Source organism: Eublepharis macularius, chromosome 17, assembly GCF_028583425.1.
Source record: "Eublepharis macularius isolate TG4126 chromosome 17, MPM_Emac_v1.0, whole genome shotgun sequence".
In the NCBI taxonomy this organism is placed as follows: domain Eukaryota; kingdom Metazoa; phylum Chordata; class Lepidosauria; order Squamata; family Eublepharidae; genus Eublepharis; species Eublepharis macularius.
Genome location: NC_072806.1, coordinates 12,019,079 through 12,041,392, shown reverse-complemented (window position 1 = coordinate 12,041,392; position 22,314 = coordinate 12,019,079). Strand labels below are relative to the sequence as shown.

At 45.9% G+C, this 22,314-nt stretch overlaps 1 protein-coding gene across 1 annotated transcript in view; it reads right to left on the bottom strand.

Moving 5' to 3' along the window:
• Positions 1-22,314, bottom strand: part of TNFRSF1B (TNF receptor superfamily member 1B) — a 41,267-nt gene that overhangs the window by 6,844 nt on the left and 12,109 nt on the right. Inside the window, exons 2-8 of the mRNA XM_055001968.1 lie at positions 14,660-14,762; positions 8,366-8,494; positions 5,985-6,134; positions 4,893-4,986; positions 2,043-2,233; positions 1,770-1,841; positions 1,591-1,628 (exon numbers count right to left, since the gene is read on the bottom strand). Of these exons, the coding sequence (XP_054857943.1) occupies positions 1,591-1,628; positions 1,770-1,841; positions 2,043-2,233; positions 4,893-4,986; positions 5,985-6,134; positions 8,366-8,494; positions 14,660-14,762 (777 nt within the window). The remainder of the gene's footprint in view (positions 1-1,590; positions 1,629-1,769; positions 1,842-2,042; positions 2,234-4,892; positions 4,987-5,984; positions 6,135-8,365; positions 8,495-14,659; positions 14,763-22,314) is intronic.

Sequence of the window (22,314 nt, the reverse complement as noted above, 5' to 3'; positions counted from 1 at the left end):
CACAATGACGTCACTTTGGGTCAGCTGGAACAAGGGGGAAGTTTTTTAAAGTTTAAATCGCCCTTGGTGAAAATGGTCACATGGCCGGTGGCCCCGCCCCCATGTGGCGCGGAGGGCAATCTAAACTCCCCTCTGTCTGGAGATCGGGGGCGGGGCCACCGGCCATGTGACCATTTTCAAGCGGTGCCAGGACTCATTCCATCACGTTCCTGCTGAAAAAAAGCCCTGCTTATGGCCACTTAATGGTCTGCACTACACGTGACCTTGGAGTTTAGCCACTGGAACAACCCATACATTGTCTGTCTGGATATAAATTGGAGGTGCAGCCCTGGGGAGGAGAGCATTATTTTCCTCTCCCATGCAGTTTCCGTGATTTGAAATGCTACCCCAGGGCGCTTTAAGCTCAGAGAAGGAAAACTATCAAATACCTGTAAAGAAAAAAACACATACAGAGGCTTAATGCAGCCTCTGGGAGAGGATCATTTTTGACTGGGGGTGTTAAACCCTTCTACCGTGCTGTGGCCCAGATCCACATACCCCTGACCTGCTTTTTCTTTTTTTTTAGGATCAACCAACACATCTGGAGTTCGACTTACACCACTCCAACATCTCATGCAGCTGGGGCTTAAAGTTCAAACAATGCTTCGAGCAGGCAGCAGCTATTTGGATATTAACCTTCCGCTCACTTGGAAGGTCTCCATTCCTGCATGGCTCCCAATGGACTCAGAAACCTGGCACAAGCACATTCAGCAATCAATACTGCCATTTGGTTGTTTACACATGCACCCCGGTAGCAGGAGGCGCATTAGAAGCAGCATATGTGAATTCAGTCTAGGAAGGAAGGGGGCTACAAAAGTTCTGCAGTGGAAATAAAAAACTACTGCCTGAAGAAGGCAGGCCACCTGACTTGCATACGGAGGAGCCCTGGTTTAATCCAGTCTCTCTTCACGAGATGCCTGGGAACATGCTCTTCAGTGTAGGGAGACACAATGTTAGCTGGGAAGCGTAGTTTAAAAAGACAGAGCCAGCGGAGATTGCTCCTCAGAGGGCTTGTTAATTTCATCTTTGCCTCCCTGAAGGCTCTGTCAATTTCTCCTCTCCAGTCTAAAACTGTGTGGGATGGCCACCATAGGGCAGTGAGGAATAGAAATGGCCTGGAGCTGCCTTCTAGAGCCAAGCTTGGACCTGGAGAGGTTATAATGGGCTGAAGTTTCTCTTCTGGCATTTCACAGCCCCTTCACACAGCTCCAGAGTATAGCAAAGCCTTTGCCCTGCCGCTGGCTCTGTCTTTTTAAACTACCCTTCCCAGCTAACATTGCATCTCCTGACACATGTTCTTCATCTGTCAGATGTATCATGTAAAGAGACTCTGAGAAAGACTTGCGGGAGGTTTTTTTTGCCTGAGGCCCTAGCAAACCACTGTCAGAGCAGACATCAACAAGCCAGATAGACCAGTGGTCTGAATCCAAACAAATTCATAAGATCTGCAAGGCGGAATGTGTGCACTTGATTTAGTTTCTGACTAGCTGAGGATGAAGGCATTTTCTTACAGACACTCAACTGAGACAAGGAAGGGACCCTGAGACTCACCTGTTTTTCATTGCCGAAGGGCTGCTTGCAGGGTGGAGCTGCCAAAGAGAAAATCCAAAAGTTGGAATTAACTAGGCAAATTGACCATAAAACTATCCATGCAACAGTTCCCCCTGCCTCTTCCATGTAGCCAAAGTAGAATTGCTAGACATCATTTGGGTGTAGGCTCTCGACTGTACCTTTCATCTTAGAGATGATACAGCTAAAAGCCCCAATGAATCCAACCACGAGGAACAGGCCAAACGTCAGACCTAGAATCGAAACACAATAAAGCAGGGGGGGAAATGAATTTCCATGCAAAGCTAGAACAATCCTCCCTAATTCCCCCCAAAAGGTACAGAGGCTAATTGCTCAATCAGGCCGCCCAGACCTAAGCCAAATATCTTATTTTTATAAATGAGAGGAGTTTTAAATTGTTCTTCGAAGGGCTTAGCTAATTTGCGTTTGCTCACCCCCAATAATGTATGCAATGTCTGGAGAAGTTTTTTGCTGGATCGTATCTACTTTCACCGTCGGTGTGTTAGTCACGGACAGCTTTGGAGAGAAGGGATTGTTGCCTTTGACTGTAGGGTGAGGAGAAGTGATCGGGATGCGGCAAACAGCATCATTCGTGCTGTTTCCAGGAACAAGCTTGATTTCACAACTGCAAAAGAACGAGAGCAGGTTTGAGAGGAAAACTAAAAATCTAGCCCTACCATCTCAATGCAATGCCAGCGGGAAGGGATAGTATGTGTTATCACCAGGGATAGTTATCACCAGGGAGTGTTATCACTCAACAGGATAGTATGTGTTATCACCAGTTAAAGGATCAGGGCCTCTACATGTAAAGAAGACCTGTTTATTGGACGTTGATTCAGATGTGAAATAAGAACAGGGGCCTTTTGCTCCTCGTGAGCAGGGTGCGCAGGCAAAAATAGTATCTGCCACCCGCTCTGGGTTGCTTTCTCCTTCTGAAAGCACTCTGTGGAGTTCCCATTGGTTCCACTGACATGCAGTCATGTAAATAACGAGATTTTGCAAACACAGCCAATGGCGGCTCCATGATATTCTTAAAGGAGGAGAACACACTCCAGGCACAAGAAGAAAAGGTCTTCCCTGAGTTTGGGTGACAAAACGCCCATTGAAATTCTAGTTCAAAGTCCTCAAGTGTTGAGAAAGACCTTTTCCTGTTGGGAACCTTGGAGAGCGGTTGCCGGTCAGAGTAGGCAGCGCTAAATGCATGGTCCGACTCGCTTTAAAGCAGGTGCCTATGTTTGTGTGGAGCAGGGCTTTTTTTCTGGGAAAAGAGGTGGTGGAACTCAGTGGGCTGCCCTCGGAGAAAATGGTCACATGGCTGGTGGCCCCGCACCCTGCCATGTGGGGTGCCATTGCATGGCACAGAGGGCAATCTAAACTCCCCTCTGTAGGGAGATCAGGGGGCGGGGCCACCAGCCATGTGACCATTTTCAAGAGGTTCCAAAGCTCCATTCCGCCGCGTTCCAGCTGAAAAAAAGCTCTGGTGTGGAGCAATTAAAAATCGTGTTTTAAAACAGAGCAAGCATTTAGTGACCCATCTAATATGATCTGCAAGCAAATCAATGCCTGGCCTGCCAGCTCAGGGAGGGATAATCTCTTGGAAATATAAGCAACACAGATAACCATGGCTTTCATTACGGTCTCTTCCACTAGTCATATCCAGGTTTCCTTTGAGTGGTGCAAGACTTTGAACGTAGCAACCCCGCTGGATTAATCTCTCTTCCTTTTATTCAGTACCGGAATCATGAACTGCACAGACAACCCTGTGTTCCATTAGACCTCGCTGCACATTCCCAGTTGTTACACTCCTTTTAATTTATTAGATCAGATTTATATTCCGCCCTCCCTACACCAGCAGGCTTTTATTTATTTGACGTCACTGAGTATGTCTTGGCAAAGATTGTGGTTATCACCATGAGATGTATTTTTATGCAAAGACAGACGAACCTCGTGTCACATATTCTGGGCTTGAGCCTCAGCACTGCAAAGAGAGTTGGCATCTTGCCAAGGGGAGGGGGGGGAATAAAAGGTTAGCTCAGCTGGCTCCTGTGCCTTTAAGAAAGGTCTGCTCCGCACAAATTAGCAGGTGATGCTTTTTATAGCGGGGACCAAAACACTATCCGCTGTTAACTGCTGCAGGTTGAACTAGTAATAAATGGACAGGCACAGTGGCCAGCCTAAAAGATGGTCAACTGCTTTCTGTTCGTTCAAATCCTGCTACTGCCATGAGCTCAGCAGGTGGCCTTGGGCAAGCCTCTCTGCTCCAGCTGTATTGCGGGGATAATGACAACAGTGACTTTGTTCACTGCTCTGAGTGGTGCACTAATCTGTCTTTAAGAGCTGCTGTAGCATGGTGGTTAAGTGGTTGGGCTGCAAATCAGCACTCTGCTGGTTTGACTCCCACGACTGCTATGAGCTTAGTAGGTGGCCTTGGGTCAGCCACTCCTCTCAGCCCCAGCTCCCCAGCTGTATTACGGGGATAATGATAACACTGCCTTTGTTCACCACTCTCGAGTTGGGCTCTCATCTGTCTAGAAGAGCAGTATATAAGCACGATTGTTATTATTATCTTTTTTCCTGCCCCCTTTGGGCACTTTAAGCATGCATCAAATTCAAATGTTTTTATAGCATACATATACAATATCAACAGTATCTCCTTCCTTCCCCGCAATTGCCAAGAACATCTTTCTTCAAATGAGATTATAATAAAGCAAGAGAACTCCTAATTCCAAATGTACCCAGATTCTCCAGATTCAATTTTTATACGAGACTTCAGAAAAGCAGTCAGTTTTATCACTATGATGTAGCATAGTAGTTAAGCGGTTGGGCTGCAATTCAGCACTTTGCTGGTTCGAATCTCAGGACTGCTAAGAGCTCCGCAGGTGGCCTTTGGTAAGCCTCTCCCCTCAGCCCCAACTCCCCAGCAATTTTGCGAGGATAACAACCCTGACTTTGTTCACCACTCTGAGTGGGGCGCTAATCTGTTTAGAAGAGTAGTATATTAGTACGCTATTGTTCCTGCTGCTGCTGTTGTTGTTATGAACAAATTAAGCCATACATTTATTTTTTGCTTTAGAAATCGGGCTGATTCCTCCAGCCAGCCTGCCACAGATTGCCTTTCCCTTCCACCACTCCGAACATTTTTGTCCAAGGAAAAGGAAAGTTCACTTTGGCTTGCAATTTCCTATCATGCCCCGTCTCCCCCAGAAGAATCAGGACCAGTGTTCTAATGCTCAATGTGCATCTATACCCCGCCCCCCCCCCAAAGTGAGACTGGGGAAACTTACACCGTGTGGGGCCTGCAGGTGGCGTTGTGAGATTCCACATCTGAAAACGTGCCCCGTTCGCAGGGAGCACACTCCACGTTATTGCTTTTCGTGCCTACAAACAATTCCAGATAATTCGCATTAGCGATTTGGGGGAGCAACATGGAGGAAGGAGCACGGATCTGAACTGATGTTTGGGACTCAGAGAACCCGGTCTAACCTTTATCACAGCCTTTATCCCAGAAGCCAGGTCGTAGCCTTACTCTCTGAGCCATCAGGTCTCAGAGGAAAACCTTCCAGAGGCCAAGTTGCTTTGCTGGCAGTCTGCCTGGCGCCAACTTTGTCCCCATTGTGACAGGTCACTGCCCTTTCCCATCCTTGCATAAACCTCCCTTTCCTGTTAGTAAACTTGGCCTGTGCAACGCTGGGCCAGCGGCACCCACCTTCTTTACCTTTGCAGAACTGATCTCACTTCACCTCCTTTTGACCTAACCTCACTGCAAAAGGTCTGGTCATGCAAAGACCACTCTCCCCAAAAGGTCCCACCCTCCATGCTCTTTAGGGTTACCAACCTCAAGGCAGGGCCTGGAGTTCTCCTGGAATGGCAACTCCTGGATTTACAACTGATCTCCAAACTAGAGAGATCATCAGTCCCCCCCCCCCTCTCCAGAGGAATGGCAGCCTTGGAGAGGAGACTCTATGGCATCACAGCTCCATTGACCTGCCTCCCCAAATCCCATCCTCCCCAGCCACCATCTTCCAAATCCCTTATTAATGTCCCAAGCTGCAGGTGGCAACCCAGCGTTGTTTCCCCCGTCAGCAGCTCCGTTCTTATGCAGTCGGATTTAGTTTACTGGATCTTCTAGCATCCGGTAAAGTTTTGTCAGGGCAAGATGACTGAGCTGCTTCCATAACTCTTGTGAAATCGCCTCCTTTCGAAACAAACTTCTGGAGGGTTTCTGATGTTAACGGATTTCAAATCCAACAGGCCAGAAGCAATGAGGATTTTTTTTTAAAAGGAAAGAGGCTTCAGAAAGGAAGAGACTGACAATGCCCTGGCCCTCCTCCTTCCTCACTAACCCTGCACAGAAAATTAATTTTTCTGTACTTTACCTAGTTTTACAACTCCGTAGCCTTTTTTGCATTGTCGGTATGGTAGACACTTGACACATGTACCGAAGACCATCGTATTGCAGAATTCACGGGGCGGACACCAGCAGCGTCGGTCTTGTGTGCGATTGCATTCCTGTGTCTCCACCAAGCCTGTGGGAGACAACGAATGGGAAGTCATCGGGTGGCAGAAGCAAGAGCCCTCCCTTTTGGAAGCAACTGCTACGAAGGAAAGGGGTCAAGATGCATGCCAGGTCAATGTTCATTTCTATATTCCTATAGTCCCAGACGCCAGTGTGGTGTAGTGGTTAGAGTGTCTGTCTAAGATCTGGGAGACCCAGGTTCAAATCTCCACTCTGCCACAGAAGTTTGCTGGCTGACCTGGTGCTAGTCGTACACTCTCAGCCTAGCCTACTGCACAGGGTTGTTGTGAGGTGTCAAGGGATTTTTACAAGTGTGTAGTTTTAGTTCTTAGTTTGGTCTCCTGGAAAGGGCATGAGGGAAGTGAGTCTTGCCTGCCTCAACTCAAATACCCTTTCACCCACTTTCACTTTACTAGTCCTCTCTAGAAATTGCAACATAGGTGAAGATAATGAGACGGGAGTGTGTTTTGAATTAACAGCAGGACAGGGCTTCAAGAAAAGCTCGGATGTTGTAGCCTTGTTTTCTTAGTGCCTCCTTTATCAGTTCACGATTGTACCCTTCTAGTTTTCCAACAAGTGCCAAACAAGTGTGAAGTGTCACCCTTTATAGTTTATATAAACTGCCAACTTTTAGAAATTGAGATTTCACTGACTTAAGCTTGTTTGTCTCTGTAAACTATCTTGTACTTGTAAACATTTTAACTTTTGGATCTGGCAGTAAGAGGATATAAATGTGGGTGCCTACTTTGTTAGGTACGCACTTTGACAGAGATCTTTAAAGTGCACTGGTCTGAGAGCCAAGCTACAAGTGACGCCTGACACAGGTTGGACACTTGTCAGCTTCCCTCAAGTTTTGATGGGAAATGTAGGCATCTTGGTCTTGCAGCTGTAATGGAGAACCAAGCTGTAAAACCAGGATGCCTACATTTCCCATCAAAACTTGAGGGAAGCTGACAAGTGTCCTACCTGTGTCAGGCGTCACTTGTAGCTTGGCTCTCACTAATAAACCTTTTATTTGCCAAATTTACTGCCTTGGTTTGAATAAGATCCAGATTCTTGGATAGGGGTCTCCGTGTATTGAGTCTATGGGGAAAATCCCTTCATGCGAAGATAAAATGGAGAAGAGAATAACATAAACCACTCTGGGTCCCCCCCACTTGGGGAGAAAGGCAGAGTGTAAAAATCAAAGTCAAATTTATTCGGTCTATAACCAGGACAAATTGAATGAGCAGAAAAGTTGACATCAAAACAAGTTGAAAATACAGAAGGTCAATCCTGCTGTACAGCAGCCAAAATTTACTAAAATTTAAAATTCCGACAGATTTTGCAAGCCGCTGAAAGAAATTTTGCACAGCTAGTACTCCTCTGCTGATTGTCGCCCATTAGAAGCTTCTTTGTGACATCAACATTAGAAAGGCCTGGAAAGCTTTTAAGCAATGGGGCAATTGTATTTGAATGAATACCATTACAAAAATGGCAATAGAACAGGACATGCTCCACTTATTTCCCCTCTTCATTGCCACAGGGACAGATTCTCACCTTCACAGGGACCTTTTTAGTGCAAGAGTTCTCCTGTAGAAGACGGCAGCTTCAGAGGGTGGACTCTATAGCATCACATCCCCACGCCACTGCTTCTCAGTCCTCTGCCCTTCCCAAGCACTGCGTCTAAATTTTGATGAATTTCCCAAGGCCAAGTTTGTAACCCTAGCCTTGATGGATGAACCCAGCAGCCCCCAGCCCCAGATGGTTTGAATATTTCTTCTTTTCATTGTTTACTTTCATGCTGTTTTTTTTATTTAAATCTGCTTAAATCATGTCTTTTTGGCAAGCTGTTTGGGTCATGGGAAGGACAAAGCAGCATAAACATGCACTGAAAAGAATAAATAAGTACTTGGGTCTCTTCAATCTAATTTAATGTAACCAAGCTGCATTGTACCTTTACATCCTGATGGCCTGTCTTGTAACACCCAACCCACCTTTTGGCTGGGATATAAAGGCTCATGGATCTCCATTCCTACTCGTGTCTGAGAGTCCCTCTACATAAGACACCTTACACAGGGACACTCAAGTGTGGGAAGACACAATGTTAGCCAGGAAGGGTAGTTTGAAAAGACAGAGCCGGCAGAGATCACTCCTCAGAGGGTTTGTTAATTTCGTTTTCGCCTTCTCAAAGGGGAGGTGAAATTGACAGAGCCTTAGGTAACAAAAAGGAAGAGAGAGAGAGAGAATGCTTCTCTATACCTGTCCTGCATTTTGGGGAACAGCCAAAACAGCGGGTAGCCGAATTAGAAGCCTTCGTAAAGGTGTCTGCTTGGCATGCCTCACATTGCGTGTTGATGGTCTCGTTGCAGTGATGGAGGACTCGGAAACCTGCCACAGGAAACAGAAAAAGGTCACACTGCCAGGCAGCGCAAGAGCTGCTTTTCAACCCCATACCCTAAAAAGCATCGCCTTCCTCCAACCTGCAAGGATTCCACGGTACAACCTTGTTTGGAATACGGCATACAGTTCTGGTTGCCATATCTTAAAAAAAAAATACTGCAGAAGTGGCAGGGGAGGAAGTGACTTACAGATGAGGGAAACATCTGGTTCGGTTGGGATACTTTTCCTATGAAGAAAGTCTGAAAATTCTGGGGCTTCTCAAATTAGAAAAAAAGGTACTGAGGAGACATGATCGAGAATTATAAAACTATGCATGGGGTACAGAAAATGGATAGACAGAACCAGGGCTTTTTTTCAGGGGGAACGCAGGGGAACGGCGTTCCGGCACCTCTTGAAAATACTTGGCAATAGTGCTTGAAAATAATATGATTTCAAAGAATCCCATATGTTTCTTCCTCATTTCCCTCTTGAGAGTTCCGCCACCTCTTTTCCCAGGAAAAAACCCCTGGAGAGATCTATTTCCCACCTCCCATAACACTACAACTCGGGCGCATGAAAACATGTTGGAGGCCAGCGAGGCACTGTCCTTCCTGCCCTTTTCTTTGAGCTCCTTGCCCCTTAGAGGAGTTTAATGGTCATAAAGAGCCATACCAGATCAGACCACCTCCTGTATCCCACCCACAATGACAAGCCGGATGACTCCCAGAAGCCCCTCAGCAGAGCTGCGACAGCCCTCTTTCAGCTGTATGCTCTCCCCGCCAATTGATATTCAGAGGTAGATTGCGCCTGATCATGGAGGCTCCACGGAACCTTCACAGTCCATTGCACCCATGAGAGACCTCTCTCCTGTGAATCTGACTGTATTCCAAACACTCTCGTTCTCACAATAGAACTCCTAAGCCACTTTTCTATTCCACAAAAGCGGAGAGGAATTTTCCTGAAATCGGGGAGGCTCAAAATCATTATTACCCCATGGTAACAAAGTTGGAGAAACGCACACACCCGTATCACACCAGGGCCACCTTGCTTTTGCTCTTGATCATTGGATCCAAGCTGATTCAGTTATCCATAACCATAATGAACACACACACATAAAGCTGCCTGATACTAAATCAGACCATCAAAGACAGTATTGTCTGCTCAGACTGGCAGCAGCTCTCCAGGGTCTCAGGAGGAGGTCTTTCACATCACCTACTGCCAGATTCTTTAACTGGAGATGTAGATTGAACCCGGGACCTTCTACATGCAAAGCTCATGCTCTACCACTGAGCCACAGCCCCTTCCCCAAGTCACTTGGAATTAAACTCGGGCGTTCCTGGAATCCAGACTGGCTTGCATTGGTGAAATGGTCCCTACGGAAGAAGGGAGCTCTGACACTCAAAAGCTTACTCCCTGAAAATCTTTTTGGTCTCTAAGGTGCCCCTGGACTCAAATCCTGCTGTTCTACTGCAGACCAACATGGCTACCCACCCCAAACTGGTCCCTGTTGAGCTGCGTGCCTGCTTGCCTGCATTCTTTGCATTCTTCCCGAGCATGCTTAAATTTTTCATGGTTCTATGCACTCCATTGTCACCTATATTACATATGATTATGAGCGTTCGTGAGTCACAGCTCACTTCTTCAGACAGGTATCTGAAGAAGTGAGCTGGGACTCATGAAAGCTCATACCCTACCACAAAATTTGTTAGTCATATAGGTGCTACTGGACTCTTGCTCTTTTCTACTGCTGATTTCCGGGATAGCTTGGTTTATTGTACTGTTTTATTTAATTCATTTTAACTATGACAGTAGATGTAACTATTTTTAGCTGAAGTGATGTAAGATTTTATAACTTTGGCCTATAGCTAGAGACAACAAATTTACGCTGGGATTAACACAGCTACCCAGGGCTTTTTTTCTGCTGGAACACAGTGGAATGGAGTTCTGGGACCTCTTGAAAATGGTCACATGGCCGGTGGCCCCACCCCCTGATCTCCAGACAGTGGGGAGTTGAGATGGCCCATGGCATGGAGGGCAATCTAAACTCCCCTCTGTCTGGAGATCAGGGGGCGGGGCCACCGGCCATGTGACCATTTTCTCCAAGGGCAACCCACTGAGTTCCACCACCTCTTTTCCCCAGAAAAAAAAGCCCTGCAGCTTCCCATCTTGATCTACATATGATTATGTAACAGATTTTTTTTTTTTAGCCACACCATTTATATTATCATGTTGTCTTTCGGGGGCTTTTTTTTCCTTGTTCAAGATAAGTTTCCTAGTGCTGGAAAACATAACTGGAGAGTTTGGCCCCTGGTTTCTAGAGAGTAAAAGTGTTCTCCCACGAGAATTCTCCGGAAACTGTTCTTCTGGTCATTGCCCCTCCCCCCCCCATTCCAAGTTCTAAAGTGGGAACGCCAAAGATTCTGCTTGACTTTTGCCCCTCTGCCGAAACTGGGCTGCTTCCGGGGGATGCCGGTTTCCTGTTATTGAGCCAGATCTCGGGAGCAGAGAGAAGTCGCTCAGTGCGACAAGTAAGGAAAACCAGATGGCTCCACACAGATTGGACGGCTCCACGCCCAGGGGTCTACACACCTTGGTTTGGCCAAAAAACACATGCAACAGGGATGACAGCCCTCCACCAGGCTGTATGAAATAAATTGCATGTGCAGCCAGGATTTGAAGCAGAGCTGCAGAGGAACAGTAGAGAGGATTTAAGCTTTCACGCCTCGCTCGGTTTGGCTAATGGAAAGCTGGCTCTTGGTGCTGTTGTTAGCAGCTTTTGGGGGTGGGGGGAACCATTTCCTTTTACAAACAATCTCATTTTGCACTTTAAAATCTTAACAACAGTGTAGGAAGCCTAGTTTCTTTTAGCAAAATTAGCCATATGGTCCTATGAAGAGTTACTCCAGTTTAAGCCCACTGATTTCACTGGCCTTAGACTGGAGTAACTCTTTTTAGGATTGCACTGTAAGGGGGTTAAATCCCTTCTTCCTTGGGTTAAGTCCCTTCTTCCTTTCATGCGGGGCCCCGATCCCAGTCGCAGCAGCTTGCATGCTGAGCTGACGGAGGTACGTAGCTGCATACACAAAGGGGAAGGCTTCTTGTTCCATTCTGTGTATGACATACTAATTGTACATATACAGGCTCACAAAGTAGTTGCATGGTAGAAGTTATATCACATCTTTTAGTACATGTTGTTTGTTTTTATTATATGGGTTTATTGTATTTACATATATGTTTTAAAGGTTTTAATAACTGTTGCAGTAGAAAAGAGCAAGAGTCCAGTAGCGCCTATAAGACTAACAAAATTTGTGGTAGGGTAGGAGCTCTCGTGAGTCACAGCTCACTTCTTCAGTTGGTTTCTGAAGAAGTGAGCTGTGACTCATGAAAGCTCCTACCCTACCACAAATTTTGTTAGGCATTCCTAGACTCTTGCTCTTTTCTGCTGCTACAGACAGCCTAACATGGCTACCAATCTTAAAATTTGTCGTTCACCACCTTGAAGACCCTATTTTGGGTGGAAAGGCGGCATACAAATGTTCTCAATAAATGAATGAATAAAAAGTTGTCTAGCCTGCTGTGTGAACTAGGTAGATAGTGAAGAAATCTTTGCCACTTTTAGGGGGGCGGGGTTTGATTATTTTTCAAACATTCTTATAGAATGTTTGGCATTCCTTCACACACACACACACACACACATGCATGCACCAAAGACAGTAACAGGAAAGAGGAACCATGAGACGAGAAAGTGTCAGTGGAGGGCTTATGGCTCAGTGGCTGAGCGCTTGTTCAGCACACAGAAAGGGCCCAGTTCAACGCTCGACTTCTCCGGTGAAAAGGCTCAGGTTGGAAGTGATGGGAAAGACCTGGTTGAGCAGCTGCCAGTCAGAATAGATAATACTGCCTTCACTAGACCCATGGTCTCACTGAATATAAGGCAGCCTCATTGAATATAAGACAGTGCTTTTGAAAGATCATGTTATTTATTTGACACATGTGGAATGGGAGGGAAGTACGAGGCAGGCTGTGAAATGACATATCTTGTCCCTTAGCCATTACATTGTTGCACAGTCAGGAACTTTACTCCGCATTTCCGTGAACCAAGGATGCAGCATTCCTTGTGACAACTGCTAAAAAGCATGCCTCGGGGCACACTTGCACAACGTTCCTGTGCTTCCTTCCCTGAGTGACAGATAAGAGCTTGGAACAGAGCCTGGGTTAAGAACTAGAAGCAGTTCCGTAGAAAATGGCTCCTGGGACTGCTGAAAATATTGCATACGATCCCTGAATTCTACCATCTGACAGAACTAGGTTTTCCTAGTTTTTTTTTAAAAAAGATGACTACGTGGGGGGTGTGATAGTGGTGTATAAAATTATGCATAATGTGGAGAAAGTGAAAAGTCAGTTTTTTCTTTTCGCCTCCCCCTTTGTCGTTTAAATTATCATTGTAGTGCTGGGTGAGTTTCGTACTATGTTTTTTAGGATTCACACAAACGAATAACATATTTCTTTCTCCCCTTCCCCAAATACTAGAAGTCAGGCATCCAATAAAGGGGATGGGCAATAAATTCCAGACAGACCCCCCCCCCCAAAGGACTTCCTCACAGAAATGTATAAAACACTAACAACATTCACGGTTACAAGGTGCAACTACGGCCACCAGCATAGGTGGCTTTAAAAGGGTCAATGGCTGCTTCCACACACGTTGGATAATCCACTTTCAATACGCTTTCGTGAACATTTGGAACTGCTTTTCCATGTGTGGAACAAAAAACCCACTTCCAAAGGATTGCTAAAGTGCATTGAAAGTGCATTATTCAATGTGTGTGGAAATGGCTTAAGATTCTGCACACACGTTGGATAATGAACTTTCAATGCACTTTAGCAATTGTTTGAGGTGGATTTTTTGTTCTGCACATGAAAAAATCCATTCCAAATGATCTATAAAGAGGATTTGAAGTGCATTATCCAACGTGTGTGGAATCAGCCTAAGCTATCTATTGCATATGATAGTTTCAGGAGGGTAGCTGTGTTGGTCTGTAGTAGAAGAGCAAGATTCGGGTCCAGTAGTACCTTAAAGACCAACTAGATTTCTGAAGAGGGGAACTTTGACTCTTGAAAACTCACATCCCGGAAATCTAGTTGGTCTCTTAGGTGTCACTCTTCCCGAATCTTGCTCCATTGCATATGATGGCATAGAACTTCCATGTTCAGAAGCAGCAATCTCTGACTATATCGGAAAGACAAAAGCCCGCGTCCCAAAACTCATTGGATTGAGGACCTTATAAACTTAGCAACATTTGAAAATATCACACACTGATGACAACTGCGTATAGGCCTGTTTTTAGATATTTGAAGTCCTTTTATAGAAGCTTACGCATAGATTCACCAGCGTTGTTTCACTGTTTTGTTGCTGATTCTTTCCCTTTTTTTGCTTTCCACAAATAAATAAAAATTCAAACAAATTAAATTAAAAATAAAAAGATCTCTGACTATCTGTGTTTGGGGAGGGCACCAGTAGGATGTATCTTGGGCCTCTCTGTCCTGATGGTTGCCCTTGTGGGACATCTGACTGGTCACTGTATGCTGGACTAGATTAAACTACTGGCAGAGCTTTTTTTCAGCTGGAACGCGGGGGAACGGAGTTCCGGAACCTCTTGAAAATGGTCACATGGCTGGAGGCCCCGCCCCCTGATCTCCAGAAAGAGGGGAGTTTAGATTGCCCTCCGCGCCGCCGAGCGGCGCGGAGGGCAATCTAAACTCCCCTCTGTCTGGAGATCAGGGGGCGGGGCCACCAGCCATGTGACCATTTTCTCCGAGGGCAACCCACTGAGTTCCACCACCTCTTTCCCCAGAAAAAAAGCCCTGCCTACTGGTATGATTCATCAGGGCTCTTCTTATGTTCTTTTAAAGGAAGGAATAAATAAATAGTATTAACTCTTATCAAAGCATCCTTTTTTGCACACACAGTTGGATACAGTCTCTGCAGCAATGATCTTACAATTTCACACCAAACCTTAAATCTCAAGGAAACGGGGCATGTTATACCACTTCCTCTCTTGTGCAATGCCTTTTTTTAAAAAAAATCTTTTTCCACTTCAAGGGCTTCCTGAAAAGAAACTGCATGCCTTGTCGCAAATTCAGGTTTCTGCATTAACACAGCCCCAGACACCTTACCTGGGGGACAAAAGCGACAACATCTATCGACGGTTTGATTATAGTACTCGTCTGGATCGTGGCATTGGCCCGGGCTCTGGGGTCTGTACGGCAGTGAAGAGCCCTGCAAAAATCAGGCAGAAGGGGTATTAGTTCCAAACATGATCAAAGCTCTTTTCATTATTCTTGTTGCAGCAATACTGGCAACAGATCTCTGGCTTCCTATGGGCGTTTATCTCCAGGATTTCCCTTGGAAGGAGAGGCCTCAGAGAACATAAAAATGTAAAGTAGAGCCTTGCTGAAGTAAGACAAGGGTCCTGTTTTATAAAGAGAACAAACAGAGGGCTAGCTTTCCTCTTGATGTTGCAACCCTAGCACCAATATTCAGAAGTTTAGTGCCTCTTTGTATGTCAAAGTTCCCTTTACAGTGCAATCCTGAGCAGAGTTACTCCAGTCTAAACCAATGGGCTTAGACTAGAGTATCTTTGCTTAGGATTGTGTTGTTAATCACCAAGCCACTGGCTAATAGCCGCTGATGGACATGAATCTTGTCAAAGCCATCTAAGTTTGTCGTTATCATATCTATCGGCAGTGAATGCCACAATTTAAGCCCTTGCTGAGTAGAGAAGTATCTCCTGAATCTGTTGCCCACCAATATCACCGGGTTCCCACCTCCCCTCCATTCCAGCCCTGCCTTCTATTATTATGGGAGAGGGAGAAAGAGGAGGGGGAATCAAGTTCTCTCTCTTACCCCCTCCTCTTCTGTATCTGCCCAGTTTTGATCAGGCATCTGCTGAAGAGAACTTGATTCTCGAAAGCTTATGCTATAATAAAATTGGTTAGTCTTAAAGGTGCTACTGGACTCTTTTTGATTGAGCAGCCCAAAGAAACCGACAACTTTCTTGCAACATTTTTAAGAGCCAAAAGAGACTTGGAAGCACACTGATTTAAGAACTCCCCCCAAACTTTTTAAGAGTTAAAAACAGTAGGAGGGTGGCACTCCTATTTGGATGGCTGGAGAAAAGAAAGGGGGGAAAGCCCTTTGGAGATTTTTAAAGGGGGTTCTGGAGTGTGTGGGTACTCCTGCTCAATGCACAAGTGTAACACAGAGGAGTTGGGGAGGAGGATGTGGCAATAGTGCAAGCGACACATTAACTGTGTGGGTAACAGCTATTCTTGCCAGTTCCCACACCACTTGCTGCTTCCACCATCTGGAAGCAGCCCTCCAGAGACTTAAGATGTCAGGACTAATGCCAGTGCTGGGAGGGGGAAGTGTGGGAGAGATCAGCACAACTCACTCCGTAGATCTCGACCAAAGCCCATCCATGTACGGGAAAAGGCAATATCACCTGCTCTTCAAGCTTCTGCTTATGCACAAGGGAAATGAAGCCACGGAAGCTGCACCAAGCAACCCATCCAGATAAGTCTCCTGATCTTAACAGAGTTATTGTTCTGAAAGCTCTGGGTGAATGCAGCAGCGTATGTGCCCACAGAGGTAACGGCAGGAAGAGCTCCCTCGCCAAGGAGTTGAGCAACCTCATTAGCGCACCGCTAAGCTGGTTCTTTCTGTATTTGCCAGGACCACAGCTTGGATTTGGGAGAAGTCTAAAGCAGGAACAAAGCCAGATTATGCCTGAAGCTAGAATATCCTGCCTCCTTTCCTTACCCCAAATCTCACAGCGATCTCATTGTGTCTGCTCTCGGGCAGGAAAGATAAACATCTGACTCTTGGCCACAGCGAATACTTTCAAGTCGCTTGTTTAATGGGCATTTCAGAACAGAGGTCAGGAAAATAGGAAGCCCCCCTTGATACACGGCAATAATACGTCAGCTTTTGAACAATCGGCATCTTTGCAGATCTTTGCTGTAAATGTTTATTGTTTTGGGGAACTAGGAGCTACGGAGTTGATAGGCAGTTCAACCCTAGGCATATTTGTTCCAAAGTGGGAGTCTCTCTACACGAGATTCCTCGGCACATGTTTGTCAAGTGTAGGGAGACGCAATGGTAGCCAGGAAGAGTAGTTTAAAAAGACAGAGCTGGCAGAGATCACTCTTCAGAGGGTTTGTTAATTTCATCTTCGCTGCCAGGAAGGCTCTGTCAATTTCACCTCTTCAGTCTAAAACTGTGTGGGATCACAACCAGAGAGCAGCAACGAATGGAAATGGGCTGGAGCTGCCTTCCAGAGCCGGGCTTGGACCTGGAGAGGTTCCAGTGGGCTGAAGTTTCCCTTCTGGCATTTCACAGCCCCTTCACACAGCAAACACAGCTTTGCAAAAACAATTGTTATTGTTCTGTTGTAAGCCACTCTGAGCTTTATGGAAGAGTGGTGTGTGTGCATGTGTGTATATATACAATATAAGCAGATAAACAATTTGCCCAGAAAGGCAGCAAAGCAATACAAAACCACAGCATCTGCAAATGTGAGCCGGCTGCCGTTCCGAACAAGAAGCTCTTAGCAAAGCTGAACGTCGGAGGGAAGGAAAATAATTCTGCTGCTGAGCAAACTATTTTTAGGTCAGATCTCTTTGCGGTTTGTGCCAATCGAGAACTTCAACTGCAGTTTGCTGAAGTCAGGCTCAATGAACCAAGGTGAAAAAAACACAACCCTCCAAAATTATTTAATGACTTGAAATCTGCAGTTCAAACACCAAGGGAAATAAGATAAGACGGACCACATTTTAAAAACATATCCTGTGGGTAAAGTTTTCCACTGAGTGCTTATCTCATCTGCCGCAACCTCTTATTGTAAGGAGCTGAACAAATGTGAGTTACCACACTCTCTAGCCCTTTTCAGGAGGAGTTGGAAGATGGGCCATTTCCCCCTTTCTGGTAAGGCACTGAGATTTTGTCAGTTGCTGGGTTTCCAGCTAAGCTCTCTGGTACCTCCCAACTCCAAGTGCAGCCCGTTTGCAGATTTATGCCATTGTACTTATACCATTGTGCAAGGGGCTCCTGTGTGGATTTATTACTTACTGTGAGTCTTGATGTTGCATGCCACTTTCTAATAAAGGACTCACACAACCAATAGTGTTTGAGATGCCGAAACTTTATGGATTATTAATGAATATTTCAAATATTAGTGATGTGAATGTTTTCAGTTATAGAATCATAGGACTGGAAGGGAGCTCCTGGGTCATCTAGTCCAACCCTCTGCACAGTGCAGGAAATTCACAACTCCCCCCCACACACACACACACCCAGTGCCCCTTGCTCCATGCCCAGAAGATGGCAAAACACCATCAGGATCCCTAGCCAAATTGGCGTGGGGTTTCCTGACTCCAAAGTGGCGATCGGCCTTATCCTGGGCGTATAAGAAGGGGCCATGAGAACTAAGCACTGATGTAACCCTTCCTGCCCTCCCTCTCATGATCTGTCTAGGTTCACAGAATCAACACTGCTATCAGACGGCCATCTAGCCTCTGCTTAAAAACCTCCAAAGAAGATTTTGTTATGCGAGTTATGCGAGTGGGCTTATACTGGCTCTTCAATGACGTCTTGTTCTGAATTTCGATGTACTTTGGCTCTTTAAGAATAAAGGGTTGCTGACGAAGGGAGCTCTGACATCTAGTTGATCTTTACAGTGCTACTGGACCTGAATCTCGCTCTTCTACTACAGACCCAGCACAGCTACCCACCTGAAATTGACCCCTCCCTTAACACAGTAATTGTGCCTTAGGTCTAAAACTGAGGCGGGATTTGCGTGTTTGCTGTAGCACAGAGGTTAAGTGGTTCGGCTGCAAATCAGTACTCTGTTGGTTTGAATCCCACTAATGCCCTGAGCTCAATAGGTGGCCTTGGGTAAGCCACTCCTCTCAGCCCCAGCGCCCCAGCTCCCCAGCTGTATTGTGGGGATAATAATAACACTAACTTGTTCACTGCTCTGGGTGAGGCATTAATCTGTTTAGAAGAGCAGTGTATAAGTGCAGTTATCATCATCATCATCATTTTATTCCCCTGTCCATCTATTTACATGTCAAAACATGACCCCTCACCCACCCAAGCAGTTGTCACCTTTCCCAGCCCAGTATAAATGGATGGTCTCGACATTTAAAGTCTTAATGGCCTGGATCCAGGGTACCTCATGTGGAACCAGTTCACAAGAGGGCAATGGTGTTGTAGCATTAACTTCAATAGGGGAAAAAAATGGAGACCACAGCAAGCGGTTTGGAGCTTGAAATCCAGAGTTATGCGCCAAAAAGCCTTATATCATCACTGGGGGTTAGGTTTAAAGGAAGTTACCAACAGAGAGAGGTTCTATGTGTTTGAAGAAGGATTCGGGAAGAGACAAGGTTAATCAGTGTTAACTGTCTTTATTCAGGTCTTTAGGCAATTTTTGCCGCTTTTGACCTCATACCACTTTGAGTTTTCTTCCCAATGCTGGATGCTTAACTCCCCCTTCAAATTTCAATGTGGTGGTTCAAGGACTCAAGGTCGAAAATTCTGAAAAGAGCCCTTAAAAACGCCACACTAAAATTTGAAGGGGAAGTTAAAGGTCCAGAATTTGGAAGTATATGAGGTCAAAAGCAGCCAAAATCACCCATGCCGAAAAGGCCTTACTTGTGAGATGAAGAAAGAGGGGCTTCTTTCCTATTTTCTCTCACATAAACCACACCACAAGGAGACGCATGAACAAGGGCCAGGCCTTCCCACAGAGGAGATGTCTTTGTGAGGAGATGTCTTTGTGAATGCCTCAACAGTTTGCCATTCAGCACTCGAGAAGGGGCAAAAAGCGAGAGAAACGGTTTCAAAACGCACACCCCAGCCAAACAGTACTCCGAACTGTTGCGCCAGAGACCAGTCTAATTTGGAAGTTTGTACATCTGGCCCAAAAGGGGGAGAGAGCAAATTCACCGCAGACGCATGCTATCCGTGTCTGCTTTCATCCTACAGTGTCATCGAGACGGAGGCCATAACATCTCCACCACCCCTTAGCAGCCAAATTAAAGCCATGCAAACTGCAAAATCTGAAAAGGCCACTGTGCTGAGATGCAAGTCCCCCCCGCCCGATATCCTGTCTGTAAATGTGGCACACCTCAAAGTTCTAAAGGAAGAACAAACTAAACCTGAGATGTTGAAGGGCGGAGTGTGTGGAAAGAAAAAGTCACGCCGAATAGGCCATGGAAGCCACAGTGACAAAGCCACCCACTCACTGGCATCAGAAGCAGCCGCTGTGGAAAAAAATAATAATAAAGAGCAGTGTTTTCTACACTGCTGTGTTCACAGTAGGAGCTTGTGGAAAAAGAGGAACTCAGCTGTAACAATCTGACTAGAAAAAAAGGACTATCCAACCCATGAAATGAAAATGAAGCGCTCAGGCCTCGAGCCTAGTCTATACCCAGGGCTTTTTTTCTGGGAAAAGAGGTGGTGGAACTCAGTGGGTTACCCACGGAGAAAATGGTCACATGGCCAGTGGCCCCTCCCCCTGATCTCCAGACAGAGGGGAATTTAGATTGCCCTCCGGAGATCAGGGGGTGGGGCTACTAGCCATGTGACCATTTTCAAGAGGTTCTGGAACTCCGTTCCCCCGTGTTCCCCCTGAAAAAAAGCCCTGTCTATACCATGAAGTGGTACAGTCCGGCAACAGAAAAATAACCGAACCACTTCAGGTTGAGAGTAAGGAATTAGATTTTTAATCCCCGTTTTTTAAAAAAAATAGAACACTACTAGAACAAAGGACGAATTAAGCCTTCTCTTTATGTGCTAGTTTTAATATATATATATATTATTAATTCTAGATATTTATAATCCATTTTCTCCTCAAAAGGGACCCAAAGTTGCTTACAGCATTTTCCTCCCCACCTCCTATTTATCTTCACAGCAGTAACCTTGTGACGTAGGTTCAGTGGAGTGTGCAACCGGCCCAAGCCTCCATGGCCAAGTGGAGATTTGAACTGGGGTCTCCCAGATCCTAGCCTAATCGACTACACCATGTTGATTTTCTCTAAGTGGGTAGCGGCTTTTGGTAGGGGTTAAGTGAAGAGCAGTATTCCAAAACAGCACTGTCTACAGGCATTTTGAAGTGGTACAGTCACTTTTATTGCCTCAGGACTGTATCACTTTATTCTTCTGCCTGAGTAAATTATACTGAGTAAATTATACTGTTGCCGGGTCCCTTTACCCTCCCAGCAGGGCAAGGGGAACCTGGCACTTACCGAGAAGATCTTCTCACACGGGTGCAATGACATCACTTAAGGAAGTGATGTCATTGTACTCGGTGGGAGCACACCCACTGCATGTTGGCCAGGTAAGTGGCAGCGGGGGGCAGAGGCTGAGAATGGAGGACCCTCCACCAGAAGACTGCAGCTCTAGTAGACTATGACAGGGAAAACTAAGAGTCAGCTGTAGGGTTGCCAACTCTGCGTTGGGAAATCCCTGGAGATTTGAGAGTGAAGCCTTGGAGAAAGTGGGGTTTGGGGAGGGACTTCAGCAAGGTATAAGGCTGTTGAGTCCACCCTCCAAAGTAGCCATTGTCTCTAAAGGAGCTGATATCTACCGTCTGGAGATCAGTTGTAATTCCAGCAGATCTCCAGGCTCCATCTGAAGGTTGGCAACCATAGCTGAATGCAAAGCCTCAGTCAGATGTGCAAAAACAGAGACTATGACTAACTCTGAAACCACTCTGTTACTCAAAGAGGAATTTTGGACCCCCTTGGCCCAAACATCACTCCAATGGGGAAACCCCACACAAAGGCCAATTCTCCAGCAAGACCCCTTCCTTTGACACTGAATCATGGGATCGCACTTCGACATTCAATACAGAAAGCATTTCTTCACACAATGCACAACTAAGTTATGAAATACGTTGTCACGAGACCGTGGTGACTGTGCAGCCTCTTTGGAACACTCTGCGCAGTTCTAATCATCCCACCACAAAAAAGGGGGTGGTGGTATCAAAGAGCTAGAAAAAAAGTATAGAAAGGCAACCCAACTGTTCTACGGATTGGAGCACTTTCCCTATGCTAAAACCATTACGGGGTCAAGAAGATCAAGCGGTGTGATGGGGACCTTGAGAGAGGTATAAATACAGAGAACTCTTTCTCCTTCTTCCATAATCCTAAGGGATGACAATGACTAGTGGTAGATTCAGGGCACGCACACACCCCGCCCCAGAAAACCCCCACATTATTACTTTTCCCCACAAATTTAATTAATATGTGGAACTCATTGCCACAAGATGAAGTGACAGCCTGTAAGTTTACAAGAGGGACAGACAACTGCATGGAGGAAGGGAGGTCTCTTAGTGGCTATTAGCTGTGATGATTCAACAGAACCTTTGTGTTTTGGGGCAGTGTGCCTTGAATAGAGATGGGCACGAACCGGAAAAAAACCGAACCATGTAGTTCGTGTATTGTCGAAGGCTTTCACGGCCGGAGAACGATGGTTGTTGTGGGTTTTCTGGGCTGTATTGCCGTGGTCTTGGCACGTGGAAAACCGGAACCGGAAAAAACCGAACCATGTAGTTCGTGGTTCATCAAATTTCACGTACCACGAACTTTCACAAATCTGCCCCTGGCTCGCGAACCGGTTCATTTGGTTTGTGAAAACGTCACATCCAGGTCAGAAAATCGTCACTTCTGGGCCAGCAAAAGGTCACTTCCTGGCCAGCAGAAGGTCTGCAGGAAGTCCATCCCCTGTTGCCTAGGAAACTGTTTGATTGGTACCAGGCTGTCTGCAG